The sequence below is a fragment of the Nannobrachium achirus genome (assembly GCF_963921795.1).
Source record: "Nannobrachium achirus genome assembly, chromosome: 9".
In the NCBI taxonomy this organism is placed as follows: Eukaryota; Metazoa; Chordata; class Actinopteri; order Myctophiformes; family Myctophidae; genus Nannobrachium; species Nannobrachium achirus.
The window spans coordinates 44,457,173-44,474,472 of record NC_137818.1 but is presented as its reverse complement, the minus strand read 5'-3'; the positions used below and the strand labels follow the sequence as shown (position 1 = coordinate 44,474,472).

Sequence of the window (17,300 nt, the reverse complement as noted above, 5' to 3'; positions counted from 1 at the left end):
GTTCTGAAAGGCAGCTACTCGCGATCCACACTGTTTGAGCGGTGATCAACCTTGAAACATATTTTCTGTATATATATTTAAAAAGAAATGCTCTGCTCTTTTAAAACAGGGTTGGGGTAAAAAGAAAATCTTCAAATTAACGTGTTCCATAAAGCATATACCGTTCCTTCACTTCACTTCTCCCCTCTCCAATAATAGTGCTCCGTGTAGAATAAATATATTTTTGGGATTTTCTTTTTTTGCAACACAATTCTTAAAACTATGTTAAAACATTGTCAAATACTTTTGTAGCAGTTCTTTTGTTTTTCGTTTGTTCACTTTTCATTTAAAAACACAATGGAGTTGATACAGGGTTAATATAGCACTCTGTCTTTTGTCCATCGGCTGTTTCTTCAAACGTCCCTTCTGTACATGTTGTGGCACATAGCGGCATTATTGGCACATTGTTCTGGAAATACAGTTCCTCCCCGACAGACAGTAGCTCCTCGGATCTCTTCCATCAAATGTCAAATGTCCCAATGTTTTCCTCTTGAGGACATCAGTGGCATCCACAGTCTTGTCCCAACACACCCCGTAAATATAAGTATATTGTATACTCTATATCTAATTGACTACATGTCCCTGGAAACATGGAGTGGCGACGCTGTGGCTCCTCTGCTTTGTGAACATTTCTACAAAAATAAATATCTTCACCGATGTCCCAAGAGTGATCCCGCTATTTTACAAAATTGGCTGTTTTTTGTTGTTGTTTCTTGCTATCTGATGGGATCCTGTGGAGAACAGAAATAATAATATAATAATATTATTATTTTAATAATAATATATATCAGCATTACTCCTCATTATGATCGGCTGATTGAAAGAAAAACAAATGATCACTGTTTGCAAAGGATGCATGGAGCTGGCTCACATAATTTAACCACTTAAACCATCTGGTCTTAGTGAAACAGACCTGAGTTGTAACCGAGTTGTATCCCATCTATAAGCTCACACTGTATCACATTGCAACTCATTGTGAGCTTGTAGATCTGATATTTTCAGTGAATGTTCTCCTGAGAATAGGGATGTTGGGGCTTGAGTGGTTACCCGCTTAAACAATCTTCAAGCTCTCAACGCATTCCACCACAATGCGTTGTGAGCTTGATAATCTGAAAGGATTCTTGAGGGTTAATTCAGTCTCTGTTAGCATGGGCCCGCAAGGATCCATTTTCACAGACTGAGTTAAAGTAACCTTCAGGGTTTTACTGTGCAGGTACGCCGTTCATAATAATTGTGTCTCTTTGTCTTCTAAGAGCAGAGCAGACTGTGGAGTGCTGGGCTGACTGAGACTAATGTGTGTCCAGACGATGGTTTGGCGCTGTCCTCGCAGCGTGCTACCTCGCAGCCATTCTATTCCTTTAAAAAATCTGGGTCAATAGCAGACTTTGTGCTTCCCTCTGGGCTTCCAGCCACACTGTGGGGCCGGAGCATGTGTTTAACTTTCACGCTTTGAATTTCAAATGGGGCCCGCTCTAGCATATATCAACCGTGCATAAAAACACAGTGAAAGTCAAGTGAAAGTGCCCCTTTACCTATCGAAATGCTCAAAGCGATATTACATTGCTGCACGAATGATGGTGGCAATCTAAGTATCCGTGATGTTATTTCTCATAACGTGCACTGCCTGTAGACATCTTATAAACACAGGAATGCGGAATTGCCTCATCACTTGGGTAATGAACCTTAGTGGTACTGCAAGGAATTGGGCCTAAATGCTCTCCATCATATTGCAACACAGCACGGAAGATGCAATAATACATAATCATGGCAGAAATAACAAACATATGCCAAGCTCCCTTCTATTCCCAAACTGGGGCAGCGTCACTGCAGGGATTTAGGTGGCAATGGCTCACATGGTGATTTGCAGAGGGAGAAAGTGGCACACTACCCACCAGAGCATGAATTCAGGAAGTCTTTTCCGCCCACAGCCTAGTGAGCGAAGCCTTCAGCCGGTCAGCAGGAGATCTCGAACCATTTCTCTGACACGAAGGCTACAGGGATCAGTTGCCTTTCAGTGGGAGAAGGTCTGTGGAATAGAGAGCATTGTGTAAAGACATGCTATGCTAAAAGCCTAGATCATACTGTAATAGAGGATACTCTGTTAGGAAAAAATCTCCAATTTAAAATGTGTTCATAAATGTAGTGTATTCCCTATTCATACTTACGATATATATAATATGCTATCTTCACTTCTTTTTACATTGACCATTTTGTCTATAATGACATGTCCCCCAAAAGGTATGCCTGTGGTTATCCAACCAATGAAAAGTATTAACAATTGCTTGTGACTAATAGCTACATTTGATCCATAAATATGTATAGCTTGTAGATCTGCTATATTTAAAATGGGACACTATGGAGTTCATGTGGATAAAGTCTTGGGGCACTGTGCCTCCCCATATTAACCCATTAGACCTGGAAAGCATCTGTGTCACTTTAAACATTATTTTATACTTTAGCTATTCAAAAATATACAAGCTCATAGCTATGAGCTTGTGTATCTGTTTATTTTTTATTTTTTTAACATGAAAAATGTTGGATTCTTTGCATCTGGGGGTCCCTGGAACAACATATTCAGAAATTGGGCTCCGTGGCCAAATACATATCATTTTGGGGGTCCTTGACATGAAAAACTTTGATTACCACTGATCATAGAAACATAGGTTTTTCAAAAAACCTTAGAAAGATTTAGCAGACATTAGAACGTAGAATCGGCCTAATGGGCTAACGCAGTTTACCTATTTCCGTTATAAGCTGTTTTGTAGACAGGTGTCTGCTGGATCATCTCATCCGTATAGATGGGGACGGCGGTCCGCACGCACTCGTGCGAGCACTGCAGGCTGTCATTGTAGGCAGTGAAGATGTCCACCTTGCTGGGAACGCGGGCAGGCGTGAAGTCTGTCAGGTTCTGGCAGCTCTCCTCCTGCTGGTGGATCTTGCGCTGATGGCTATTGTGACGGCCACTCGCCGACTGTGCACAGCTACAAAAACACGCACCAAAGACAAGAAACAAACATAAAATCGTACCTTGCCACCTGCAGGGCATGTCGTCCTGGCACCATGCAAGGCAGCACAAGGTTTAAAAGGGGACTCGAAAACCCTAGACCTGTGGTTCTCAACCTGTGGGTCGGGACCACCCAGGGGGGTCCCCAAATTATTTTGGGGGGTCCCCATATGATAGACTTAATGTGCAACACTGTTTTCTCTCTCAACAGTAAACAAACCAACATAACTTTAAATGTATGGAGGGTATATGCACATTTCTAAGGTGACAATTTAAGGACTTTTTAATATCTCAAAAAATTTACATTGGCCAAATGGCAAATATTAGAGGCAGAAATTGTGAAAATAGCCGATCTACATGCTCACAACGCCTCGGCGTTGTGAGCAAAATGTAATGCCTCAACTCTTAGTGCTCGCCAGGGTGGGGGGTCCCAAGTTAAAATAAGATTGTTTTGTGGGTCGCGGCCTGAAAAGGTTGAGAACCACCTAGACCACGTTTGTGCCCATTTTGTGAGTTTGCTGTCATTAAAACATTAAAAATTATTTGTTGACAATATGAATCAGTTTTATTTATATTCTGCCAAATCATCATCGTCAAACAAGTTATCTCAAGACACTTTGTAGAGGTTGACAAAATATCAGCCTGGCATTTGACACAATCAAATCTTTGGCACACACGTCTTCTGCAATCTCACAAAACTTGCCTACGGTTTCGTTCCCCTTTAATTACAAAATTGATAGTAAGGTAAGGAATCTTTCCTACCAGTTTTTAAGGACTAGAGTTGTGATCAAGGCTGCGATAACCATGATGAGAGACACAGTGATTGTGATTATCTGGTGAATTGCCAAACCTGCAGAGAGAGAGAAAGAGAGAGAGAGAGAGAGGGAGAGAGGGCAAATGAAGGATGTAACATCATGTCATAGAACTGTGCAAGGATCACGGGCAGCCTGGTTGAACTGTGCCCACAGTAGTGGAAGACAGGCTTGAAACACTTACTTTTCACTTACATCTAAAACTTACTTTCACCCGTTGAAAGGGAAGTAAACCCCAAATCGTTATTTGAATTCATACAGTAGTTGTACAAATGTAAAAATGATGACCATACTGTGCGATATGTACTAGGTCTGTATTTTGCAGTAATTATTTTTGCAGCATTTGTTTGATTTTATAAGTAGGAAAGGATCTTGTAGAGAGGTCGGAGAGCTAAAGCACAGAGGAGGCAGTGGCGTCAGTTCAGAAAAAGGTAAGGTATGGCAACATGACTGGTGTCTTGCACGCGCGCCAACGTGCCACAATTAACAATAATGAATTGCACCTGTGCAGCTGACCTGCGGAACCTGGGAATATACTATTCTGTCAAGATGGGGAGAATAAAAGTGTGGAGAATATAATTATAATACCTTGTTAAATTTTGCATTTGTAGTTATTTTACTGTAATTTAACAACATAAGCAGCACAGATAGACAAAGAGACATTCATGGATTTATATTTTAAAGTAACTTGTATTCTCCCCCCTGGACCCAGGGTATGGCAGCTGCATACCCCTGCCATACCCAATTGACGCCCCTGACAGAGGAGGTATGGATCGTGATTATGTGATTAATGCTCTGGCTGAGTCTTCCAGTGCACCTCAATGTACTGAAGGATCCCAGTCTTTGTAGCTTTTATACAGTTCTAATAGAGATCGACACCGGCAGAGCTATTCGACTGTGAAAGTGAAATGAGGTCATTCACAGGATTTGAAAGCCTATTTTATCTGACTGACTTGGCATTCCAAAATGAAAGGTATCTGAATTGGATGAATCTTTCAACCGTGCCATATTTTAGTCACAGACGTTTTTTGGGCTTTCTGTCTGTCTGTCTGTCTGTCTGTCTGTCTGTCTGTCTGTCTGTCTGTCTGTCTGTCTGTCTGTCTGTCTGTCTCTCTCTCTCGTCTGTCTGTCTGTCTGTCTGTCTGTCTGTCTGTCTGTCTGTCTGTCTGTCTCTCTCTCTCTCTCTCTCTCTCTCTCTCTCTCTCTCTCTCTCTCTCTCTCTCTCTCTCTCTCTCTCTCTCTCTCTCTCTCTCTCTCTCTCTCTCTCTCTCTCTCTTGCTTTCTTTCACCACTTCCCTATTTTGGACATGTCATTTTGTGTGTGTCGGTGTGTGTGTTGGGTCGGTGTGTGTGTCGGTGTGTGTGTGTGTGTGTGTGTGTGTGTGTGTGTGTGTGTGTGTGTGTGTGTGTGTGTGTCTGTGGTCCATACTAAATGGGGCCGTTTTGACCAAACGAGCGATGTGGGAAAACAAATGGAGAAAAGGCCATTTTACTACAGCCAGTTAGAATGGAAGTAAAAGAGGAAGCTTTCGCGAGGCATTCTGGGATATTGAGTTTTTTCACTCACTAGCGGCCGCCGCAGCGCGGGGGCTATCGGTTACCATGGTAACCAGGTAAGACGTCTGTGAGCGTTATGCTGTGGCACTCAACGGGGGGTAAACAAACTTAAGACGCCAGAGCTTACTTATGTTAAGTTAAAATACTTTATAAACATTAAGGATGTCCATAATTACAACACCAGAGGCAGCGCTACAGATCACTTCCAACCCAGAGTCAAAACCAACAAAGGGTCAAACTCGTTTTTCTGCTATACCACCAAAATGTGGAAAGCCTTACCGAAGGCCATAAAGGAGTGTGGATCACTAGCATCCTTTAAAATTGCCCTGAAAAACCACTTACAGGCAGCAGCCGTTCGCAACTGGTAAAAAAAACTAACCTAGCCCAACCCTACCCTCCCCTGCCCTTTCTTTGTATATACTGTTTGTTTAGACTTACTGTTTTCTTTTTTTGTTTTTCTTTACATATCTACTGCATAGTAATGTGTTCTATTTGTCTGTCATTCAATGTTATATGAGATACTTTAATGGTTTCCAGTGGAAATAAGCTTAGTCTTTTCATGGATCTCCTTTTAGTAGACCTTGTACCAGTGAACTGTACCGTCATGAAACTACCTTTTCCTATGCAAACTTCTAATAAAGTCTTCAATCAATCAATCAATCAATCAATCAGCTGAAGCGTGGCCTACACCTGGCCTAGATATGGCCTACATCTTGGCACAAAACGGCTCAGGGTCTCATTGGCCAAGCTTCACAGGAACGCATCTTGCGAAGCTTGGCCAATGGGAACGGCTAGCGGGACACTTGATGAAATTAACTCATTAATAGTGAATTAAGTGAGTAGTGAAGTGAAGTGAAGTGAGTGAGTTTTCTTTTATTTTTTTAATGGAGGTGGGTTGGGACGATCCTTGGTTGGATGGGTCAAAACTCAAAATAGTGGTCTGGAGCAAATAAATAAGAAGATGAGAGCCAATGTCCTAAGCCTAATCCTAAGGTCACTGATGTACTGTAGCTGGCTGGTTAAAAGCAAAGTAGTTGAGTAATGTTATATCACACCAGCTCTGGAGTGACAGGACTGTGAGCAGCCAGACACCACTTGAGTGCTGTCACTCTCTACCTGGGGACATTTCTACTGCAACACACTGCTTTCCCTTTGTTCAGAGGAGACAGCCAGCCAGCGACTGCATGGCCTTCTGCTATTAGCCAGCCTCAAAACTGGAACAGCCGAGGGTTCAAAAACTTGCTCAAGTTCAATGGCCCTACTTCATACAAAAGTGTACCTTGAATCTCCAAGTTTCCAATGTGTATGTTTTTTTTTGTTGTAAAGAAAGCCCTGCTTCATCATCCAGTCGCACAAAACTAGTGAAAATAGCTTTGCGAGGCGTTGTTTGCTTGTAGATCGGCAATTTTCACTATTTTAAAGTTATACTATGTAACTTTTTTTATAAAACATATCTTAAAATTGTCCTAACTATTAAATCGCTAAAGTTTTAAAACCCCCACTCCGTTAATTTCAGCCCCAAAAGCCTTTTCTTTATATGTTTTCTACATAGCTGTGACAGGGGCTGTATTTCCCGGCAAAATGATGTCATCTCCCACATGATACACTACCGGCCAATCACAGCGCAGATCATACATCACCGGCCAATCACAGCGAGTCTTGCTGTCTCTAAAGGAAGTAGCTTCCCTCAGCAACTGTGTTTACATTGGTGAAGGAATCTTGCATGCTACTCCCTCAATCCTGGTCTAAAAATGACGGGAGATGGCTCTACGGATGCGTATCGGTGAGGCGGAGGTGCTCGCGGCGGCCGCGGTGGTCTACCGCTACTGACCACTAGTTGAGCAACTTCCACAGTACAGCTTTAAATCATTTTTAAAATGATTAATACAAAACGAACGATTTTGGACATATAAGGTTTCCACTCGACAACAACGATATATATCAGTATAATATTTGGAGGATTTAGGATGCAAGCAAAACACAGATTCATGTTCCCTTGCCACCATATTTACTGCCATGCACATATTCCTGTGTGGGTGCTGTTACCCAGAAGTAATACTGGTTTCAACAAGTGGGAGAGGTGCATTCCACCAGGTGATAATACGTTTATGCACTGAATGTTCTACACAAAAGTGCTTAAAGTGTTATGCATATCGACCTTGTATGTCCAAAACCGTTCGTTTTGTATTCATCATTTTAAAAATGATTTAAAATAGTGAAAATTGCCGATCTACAAGCAAACAACGCCTCGCAAAGCTATTTTCACTAGTTTTGTGCAACAGTCTTGGATGATGAAGCAGGGATTTCTTTACAACAAAAAAAAACATTCACATTTGAAACTTGGAGATCCAAGGTTTCTACCTGACAGAGACGATATGAATTTGGCGCTATCAGCTATCACTATGAAGGGGCGGCGTTCGGCAGCCTGGAATTGACACTGATTCACTGCGTTCAGCAGACCTTTACTTCCCCCCACATTGCTTATCAAGTCCGCTGAACAGAGTGAATCATGCTGGATTCCAGTGTAGGAGTTTGGTCCCACCTAAACTGATCAAAAATATAATTCATGTATTGCAATAGATTATAGAACAAGCCAATACCCAAAAGTTATACTGATTTTACAGTCAAAGCAAGGCCAAGTAGAGCCACGCAAGCACCTGTTCATAGATTTTATAGGAGCAGCTGACGGTCCCAAAAGCAGTTGCACTTAAGCCTTGTGATAATACATATTCTTCAAGTGAGCTTCCACTTGAGGGATCTTGCTTTTGCAACAGATGTGGACAAGCAGATGTTTATGCACTTGCTTGCATTATTCCGTCTGACTAATCTACAGAGCAAAACACTGCATTGTTTTTTTTTTAGTTTAACCCATTCAGAACGGGTACACTATATTGTGTATCATTATTTTATGCTTTAACTATTGAAAAATAGCAGATATACAAGCTCACAGAGCTTGTAGATCTGCTATTTTTGAAAAATCGTGAAAATTAGAATTTTGATTCTATAAGTGTCTTTTGAATCCTTCCAAGACTTTTTGATAAACCTATGTTTCTATGTCAGCAATCTGGCTGGCCATCGTCAAAGAAAAGGTCCTTTTCACTGAAATGGAGCTCAGTTAGTCTGTTCTTGAGAGACTACTATGTCAGTGGTTCTCAAACCTTTTCATGTGAAGGACCCCCAAAATGATATTCATTTGGCCACGGACCCCCATCTCAAAATATTTAGTTCCAGGGACCACCCAGAAGCAAAATCTGAGTTAAAAAACGTTCGCTTTGAAAATACATATAGTCAAAGATTTGCACACATTTTCATGACATTTTCAAAAATAGCAGATCTACAAGCTCGCAGCGCGGCACTCGGTGCCGTGCTGTGAGCTTGTATATCTGCTATTTTTCACTGGTTAAAGCATTCAATAATTCTAGGCCTAAATGGGTTTAAACCCTCATGAGAGCTGATCCCCCACTTTTGCCGAAGGAGTGTAATCCTCAAACAGCCGTTCGGCACGGCGCACGTCTGTCGCGCAGGATTACCTCAACATTGTAACGGTACGTGTGTGGGTGAGAGAAGTGATACATGCGCTGTGGGATTGAAGGTACGCACTGCAGCAGCAGGTGACATGTGGAGGGAAGGGCCCCGCGCGTACATCTCACTTCTCCATCAGCCAGCTGCCTTAGCCGCTGATCCGGGCCAATTTATCTTAGGGATGGCACAAAATGAGCTGTGGCAGGCTGTTATAAAAAAATAAATAAAAAGGACACCGACAAGCCCTGACTGACTCGCTGCGTATGCACTCGGATAATGAACCCAAGTCTGGCAGGGGTTTCGTCAGAGGTGAGCCAGGTCAGTGTTGGATTAATGATATCTATGGTGGGCTCACCGAAGCCACGCCCGTTCCTCACACTTTCGGTCCCTTGCCGCCGCGAAAGCAAATTAACTTATCAGGAGAGTCATTTGACATCCCCACCCTCCCTCCAGCTTCGCATAAGGGCTGCAAGTTGAAAGCGTGGATTTATAAATTAACATCTCTCCAAGTTCAGGGATGATACATCCCGCCCTTGACCTTGATCAATAGCCGACGTCTCCGCTGAGAATACGTTGCATTTTATGTGTGTCAGTGTGAAAGGCGGGCAATTCTCGGGGCAAGGATTTTAATTTTTTTGGGTGGGGTTGGGGGTGTAGAATAAATGAAGCTCACAAAGACCGGTGTAGTCGTGCAAACTCCGAACTTTTAGTCCATTATAAACTCATTTCTTGTGGCAGAGCATTAGAGTGGTGGGAGAGATAATATGTCAGTTAATGACATGGGCTGACAGATCTGTGAGAGGAGGCAGGGCCTGTGTCCCAACTCCAACTGCCAGGTGGAAGGAGCAACATTTGGCCCGGTCGCCTCAGACTCATTGTGCTCTGGCAGCCGGGCTGAAAAATCACCTCTGGCAGTCACCTTGCTTTAGAGGAGCTGCAGGGGCGTCACAATGAGGGGGGGGGGGGGGGAGTGGGACTGAGTTACTTGGGCCCAAGGTGGAGGGGCCTGGAATTATTTTATACTTTAGCTATTGCGCTGCGAGCTTGTAAATCTGCTATTTTTTAAGTTGTGAAAATGTGTGCCAATCTTTGAATATATGTATTTTTTAAGCAAACATTTGTAACTCAAATTTTGCTTCTAGGGGATCCCTGGAACTAAATATTTTGAGATGGGGGTCCGTGGACAAATACATATAATTTTTGGGGTCCTTCACATGAAGAAGTTTAAGCACCACTGACATAGAAACATAGGTTTTTCAAAAAACCTTAGAAGGATTTGAAATATTCAAAGACTTTCACAAATGTTCACGATTTTTCAAAAATAGCAGATCTATAGTACAAGCTTGCAGCGTGGCACTCGGTGCTGCGCTGTGAGCTTGTATACGTGCTATTTGTCAACAGCTAAAGTACCCAGAGCCCAGAATTTGGTGCGACACCCCTGGGAGCCGGGGTAGGGTTTGTTTGGTTGATTTCACTGGCATCCCACAGGAGGAACAGAAAATATAGTAAAGCTTTTAATGTACACTTTGTAGTGAAACCGCGTCTATCTGGAAAAATAACAGAATGAAATTGTTTATTTTAGTCAAGGTTTTACACCAGAGTGTAAACTAGCCATAAGGATGTGAGAGTGCGAGAGGGATAAAAAAAAGAAAAAAAGAAAAACTGACAAGAGAGGGGAGAAGAGGGATAGAGAGCTTCTGGCCACTGTGCCAGCAGGATTTTAGCCCCAGCAAAACTCCCAGAGAGAAATAAATGAGTTTTCCACCTCCATGGCTATGACACTGATGAATATGTCACACAGGAAAGCATGGCGGACTAATGAAATCTCTTGTGCTATCTACTTTTCATAAGACCTCCATAGAGAGCTGCCCTGCATTTGGCACAGAAAAGTCAGGAGGGGTCAATAAACTTAGCTTAAATGAAAATGGTCACTTGACCCCGATCACACCGTAGTGACCAAACGTTAATGGTGTTAGATTTCGGAACTAAACCAGGTAAAACATTAAGCCAGGTCACAGGCACTGAAGCTCGATGCTATACCAACTGAAGCCATAAATAATGCATCCTGGAGCTGTATGAAAATTAGCATGCATGAGTAAATGTCCTTTCATATCACAGCTCCTGTTGCTCGCTTCTAAATTGCCTTCCACCATTATTAATACCATTAGAGCTGGAACTGCAATTAAGTTGTTTTTCCTCCTGCCAAAATTAACTTAATAACAGTTCAAGGCAGTGGTGAACAAATGAGGAATGTGTACAAAAGAAAATTACGCTCAGCTGATTTGCCGGAAATGGAGACTATAGCTCTGGTCTGTGTAAGTACAAGTGATATAGGCTACTGGAAATACTTAGTTGTAAATATACCATTTTTATAATGGCTTCTTCATGCACCAGAAAAAAAACGATCTATAAGCACACAATGTCTAACAGGGTCAAATGGATTGAACCTGTCCATTTGTAATGCATTACACATCTCTGGGAAGTGTGAGGACTACCTGCCATGCAGTGAGACCAGGGACATGTCTCCATTCCGACATGTCGCCACTCTGACATTGACTTCTTATTGAGTGGCAACACTTCCATAGAGGGGAGACATGTCGGAAAGGAGACATGTAACCAGTGAGACCAGAGACCATCTCTCTCTCTCTCTTTTTCTTTCTCTCTCTCTCGCACACACGCACGCACGCACGCACGCACGCACGCACGCACGCACGCACGCACGCACACACACACACACACAAACACGAGAGAGAGAGAGAGAGAGAGAGAGAGAGAGAGAGAGAAGGGAGCGCTTCTGTCAAAGGTGGCCTTGCTGATGGCTAGTGATTGCCAATTAACGGTAGTGTCAAAGTGTCAATCTAGGCTGATTTCCACCGAGTCACTGGGCAATCTGAACACTTCCAGAAGAAGTGGGTGCTGAGAGCGTTTTAGAGAGAGAGAGAGAGAGAGAGAGAGAGAGAGAGACAGACAGCACAAGCCACATATTCTATATGACTTTTTAACTTGTCAAAGCGTAATCGCTAGCTTCATAATCCAGTCAGTCAAGGTGGCAAACTAATGACAGTACTGTAGAGGTTTTTAGACAATTCGTTCCATGATATCATCTCTTACCAGACGATACACTTGTACTCTTGAAGCCCGTCTCCATTAGTGGCCAAGACTCACAGGCAAAAAAAGAACAAGAAAAAAAGTGGAAACGAGCAACTAAATTCAAATCATGTTGATGACGACGGCTATTTTTATATACGTCCTGTCACAAATTTGCACTATTGAGGGTTTTAGACAGGACCACGATGCATTCTCCAAGTCATTGATTCTCCCTTTCATTTTCTACCGGCAATACTGTCACTCACCACTGCTAATTAAACAGTAAAAAAAGGCTCCAAAAAAGCCTAAAACTTCACTTAAAAAAAGTGATGAAAGCAAAGCAGTGTGCTACGTACTGCTTTGATCGACAAATAATAGATTATTCTCAGCCAACATCTGCACAGTTCGTCCTCCAGGCGGATGTGTCAAGCCATGACGAAAGAGAGCTGAGGAGCTGAGAATAAAGTGAGGCAGCATCTGCTCCTCTCTGCCAGGCCCCTCCGTCTCTACTTGGCTGAGTTTCCTGTAAATCAGGCAAACTGATTGACTTGACTCTGCATGGCTGTCGCCAGGCATCAGCATTTAACCCGTTTAGGCCGAGGATTATTGAATGCTTTAACTATTGAAAAATAGCAGATATACAAGCTCACAGCGCGGCTGCGAGCTTGTAGATCTGCTATTTTTGAAAAAGTCGTGAAAATGTGTGAAAATCTTTGAATATGTGTCTTTTTTAAGCTAACGTTTGTAACTCAAATTTTGCTTCTGGGGGGTCCCTGGAACTAGATATTTTGAGATGGGGGTCCGTGGCCAAATAAATATCATTTTGGGGGTCCTTAACATGAAAAGGTTTGAGAACCACTGACATAATATTCTCTCAAGAACAGACTAACTGAGCTCCAGTTATGTGAAAAGGACATTTTCTTTGACGATGGCTAGCCAGATTGCTGACATAGAAACATACAGTAGGTTTTTCAAAAAACCTAAAGACACTTATAGAATCGGGTCAAAATTCTAATATTCAAAAATGTTCAAAAATAGCAGATCTACAAGCTCGCAGCGCGGCACTCGTTGCCGCGCTGTGAGCTTGTATATCTGCTATTTTTCAATAGTTAAAGCACAAAATAATAATACACAATGTGTACCCGTTCTGAATGTGTTAAGTCCAGATTTAACGGTGGAGGAAAGGAGATTCATTTTTTTCTTACCCACTTTATTGAGAGTCAATATAGAGAGGAACGGCGAGATTATTGGATTGCCATGGTAACCGCTGGGAAAAGTGCTTCTCTCTGTCTCTCCTTCTCACTCTCTATCTCTCCCTCTCTCCGCTGAGAATGCTCCGTTCTACGCCTCTACAAGAACATCTCCCACGTACAGCAGGTCACAATGTATAGCAGTTGGGTGTTCGCTGAAATTTTATTCACTTGCTTGTTTAAAAATAGATCCCATACACACTTGAGCACTTAGCATACATTTTACATGTGCTCATTTTGCTCTGGAGTGGTTGTCGGTCTTACTTATTTACTCAGCTGTTCGTTTAACCCCTTGCGATGCCTCCTTTGCCAACTGTCACTGCCGCCATGCATTTTGCATGTGTACCCTTTGGGGCAGAGATTATCACCTTTCACTTTCACCCCTCCTGTTATCAATTCACCCCTCTTTCTTGACTTTGAAGGGGACATTTGATGGGTTTTTCTGTCAAGTCTGCATTATATATTCACCATCGGTCGGCATGGCCGTGGGGGCTAATTCTTTCTGCTTATTACTCCAGAGCACGGCTGGTGTTTAACCCTGTGACTTCCAGGTCATCTAACCAGTGCTGAGTTATGAGCCGCATCTCTTCCCGTCATGGACTTAGTCATCATCTCATATCCATAATGGGGCTGACAGCTCCATCTGCCCTGGTGACGAGACAGGTGTAGTGGGGCTACTAGCACCACAATCACCAGGAACAATCAGTAAGCATCTGGAGGACATGCACACACACACGCACGCACACACACACACACACGCGCACGCACGAGGGCGTGCAAGCGGAACACCCAGAGACAATGTTCAACAGGTTCTACAATCACAAATTAATCTCACTTCAGAGGCTATACAACTACATGATAACAGCATTCTAAGGTTGGCAAGAAATATTACCTCTAATAGTAGCCATGTGTTGCATAGAGAATATAGGTTGCTGCCTTCAGGAAGGAGATACGGTGTTCCAGAATACAATAAGGTCAGACTAAAAAGGTCCTTTGTCCATCAGTCGACTTTAAGGCTTAATCAAGAGTTTGGCCATAGGTAGGCTTAGCGGTGGACATTGCTCTTGTCTATATTATCCTTATGTATGTAAACCTGTCTTGTTTTTTTGTTCCCTTGTGTCAAATGTTTGTATATATGTTTTGCATACATGGCTGCTGTGTCGCAAGACAAATAAAGTACTATATCATATCATATCATATCATATCATATCATATCATATCATATCATATCACATATCACTTGATGGTGAAAGGAGCCTGCAAGATCATGTTCAACAAGAGCTATGTACCATCACAAACAAATCTCACCTTACAGTATGGACATCAATACCTCATAAGGACACTGTAATGGGCTGTATGCACACACACACACACACACACACACACACACACACACACACACACACACACACACACACACACACACACACACACACACAAACACACACTCGCGCGCGTGCGCAAGCGCGCGCACACAAGCGCACGCACACGAGCGCACGCACACACATTATAATGATGTACGATCATTCGTGACAGATTGCTTCAGCGTGCGTGTGTGAAATGTGAATCACAGTGAGTTACGGCCACGCGGTGCGTTTAGTGCGGGTCCTGGATGTACACACCTCTGGAAGCACCTGAGCCCTGGACTCTAATGAGACATAACAAATAGAGCTGTGGAGCTGCACGGTCACCGCATCCATGGGAGGTGTTCACCTTCACAGCAGTGTCTGCCGCGTTCACTGGTGGAGGAAGCACTCAGATGTGTTGCTTAAGTAAAAGTCCTTCATTCAAAATGACTCTAGCAAAAGTATGAAAAAGTATTTAAAATTTTTAAATATTTTAAAATGTGTCAAATTGTTTAAAAAAAATACTAGATCTAGATAATATGTAGATCGGGTATTTTTGAATAGCTTAAGAATAGAATCAGGGTTTATATTAATAATATAAATCTGCAACAAAAAAAATTATAACTAAAGTCTTCAAATAATTGTAGTGGATTAAAAATATTTGCCTCTGAGATATAGTAGAAGTATCGAAGAATGGAAATACTCAACTCAGGTTAAAGTACCTTAGCATTGTACTTAAGTACAGTACATGGGTAAATGTACACCACTGGCTTTGTTGCTACGCTGAGAAGGTGCATTTGACTCAAAAAGAAACATTCCCAAAAACGTGTCAAGCAGCCAGCCACAAAGAATGAACATGTTCAACTGAAAACATGTTGCTGTGGTAGCACACATGAAACTATCTGTTTCCAGGAGTAAAAACTCAAGTTTAATTCCAAAACAAGCTGCCCAGTGCCCACCGTTTTGTAATGCACACACTGAGCTCTCCTCTTAAGAATGCTCTGGCTGCCATAGAGCACCATTTTAGCTGTCATCACTAGGAGAGGAAAACAATAAAAAACGTATTAGCAAAAACATGTGCTTGCCAACAAGGACATTTTTGGGGATGTCTATTTTTGAAACACTGGGGAAAGTTCAGCGAGCAAGCAGGTAAGCATTCAACATTTTGCTCAAGGACACTTTACTCTAAAGTTGTCTTAAGCACCAGGCCATCCCATGACTGTGATTTTCTCAATGCCTATACCAAACCATAATATCCCAACCCAAACTCCACATACTTACATAAATATCTATACAGCAAAATATACAGTGTTGATTGTGTTAAAGGTAGGGTATTAGGCTAAGTGATTTTCTCTGGCTAAAATAAGTGTTAAATAGCTCCATATTCTGATCAGTACTTATTGAGTGCTTTTCTTTTTTTTTTTTTTTTTTTCATAACAGGCAATCTCCGACCACAACTCCAGACAGGAGCGGTTGGTTATAATGATAATTATGATAATCTGCTTATTTCTACCGCTCAAAATATATATATTTGTTTCTGTAAATGTCTGTCGTACTTAATGACACTACACAGTGTCAATTCGCACTGGCCGTGAACTTTGAACTGATGTTTCTCTCACGAGAGACGTCTACCATAGGTCTGGTTGCTTTAACCAAAGAATATCAATTACCCTACCTATAAATTACTGTGTAGGGGTTGAGGGACGTGTTGAAATGGATCATCATCAGGTGTCTGGAGTCAGATCCTGTGTGGCTCACACAGTACAACATGATATAGACATGTCATTTCCACAATGGCTGCCTTTTAGATTACAGCTGGCTGCAGCAGCGCAGCATGCGTCTGGGGATGTTCAGGGTGGCTGGGCTCCTCTTTCCCAGGGGGATATACACTGACCCTGTGTGCCTCATGTTGCAGGGGGGGGGAGGCGATTACAGAAAGAGGGCGACACACATACAGTATATACAGAGAGAGAGAGAGAGAGAGAGAGAGAGAGAGACATGGAGAGAACGAGAGAAGGAGAGCATCGAGGCTGACAGTCAGAGAGGGAAAGTAAGACAAAGGGAAGGACAGAGAGCACACAGAGCATCGTCTCCCCCGGCAGATATTTTATTTCATTAACAATACAGTCTTTGTGTATGGTAATTATAGTATACCTTGGGGCTAATGTGAAAGAGACATGGGTTAATGTGTTGTGAAGGCTAAAGCAAAGTTCACCGCCAACCGCTGAACGCCTGAACGGAGCTCTGCACACTATGGTATGCCGTCAGCGTACAATGATGCTGCACGGCAGCACTATCAAAATGCAAAATGGCAGATCTACAAGCTCACAACGGGTCATTGATGGTGGGGTCTTAAATTCATCTCTGTCAGCGTGCTCATAAAGTCTAAGTCATATACATGCCAATCTAAAGCATGCAATAACAAAACAATCGTCATCTCCTGGTCAAATACTAATTATAACCATAACAAGATGAAGCCATTCCACCAACAGTATCTACTATATAAAGTTCGAGTTGTGGTTTGGTCTGGTTGTATGTGGTGTTAGACCAGAGCTCAGAGGGAGAGAGAGAGACTATTCCTCCCACGCAATAACCCAGCTAATGCTGGGTTCCGAAACCTGAACATGCATTGTCAGCGCAATTCTTCTTGTAGTTTATATTTTCTTGACTCACAGAATGATTG

At 42.5% G+C, this 17,300-nt stretch overlaps 1 protein-coding gene across 1 annotated transcript in view; it reads right to left on the bottom strand.

Annotated features, from left to right (window-relative positions):
* Nucleotides 1-1,992: 1,992 nt before the first annotated feature.
* The window catches only part of ajap1 (adherens junctions associated protein 1), a gene marked incomplete at both ends in the record, with an annotated part of 65,383 nt that continues 50,075 nt past the window's right edge, over nucleotides 1,993-17,300 (bottom strand). The window contains 3 exons of the mRNA XM_080733599.1: nucleotides 1,993-2,065; nucleotides 2,778-3,020; nucleotides 3,806-3,893. Coding sequence (XP_080589725.1) covers nucleotides 1,993-2,065; nucleotides 2,778-3,020; nucleotides 3,806-3,893 — 404 coding nt within the window. The remainder of the gene's footprint in view (nucleotides 2,066-2,777; nucleotides 3,021-3,805; nucleotides 3,894-17,300) is intronic.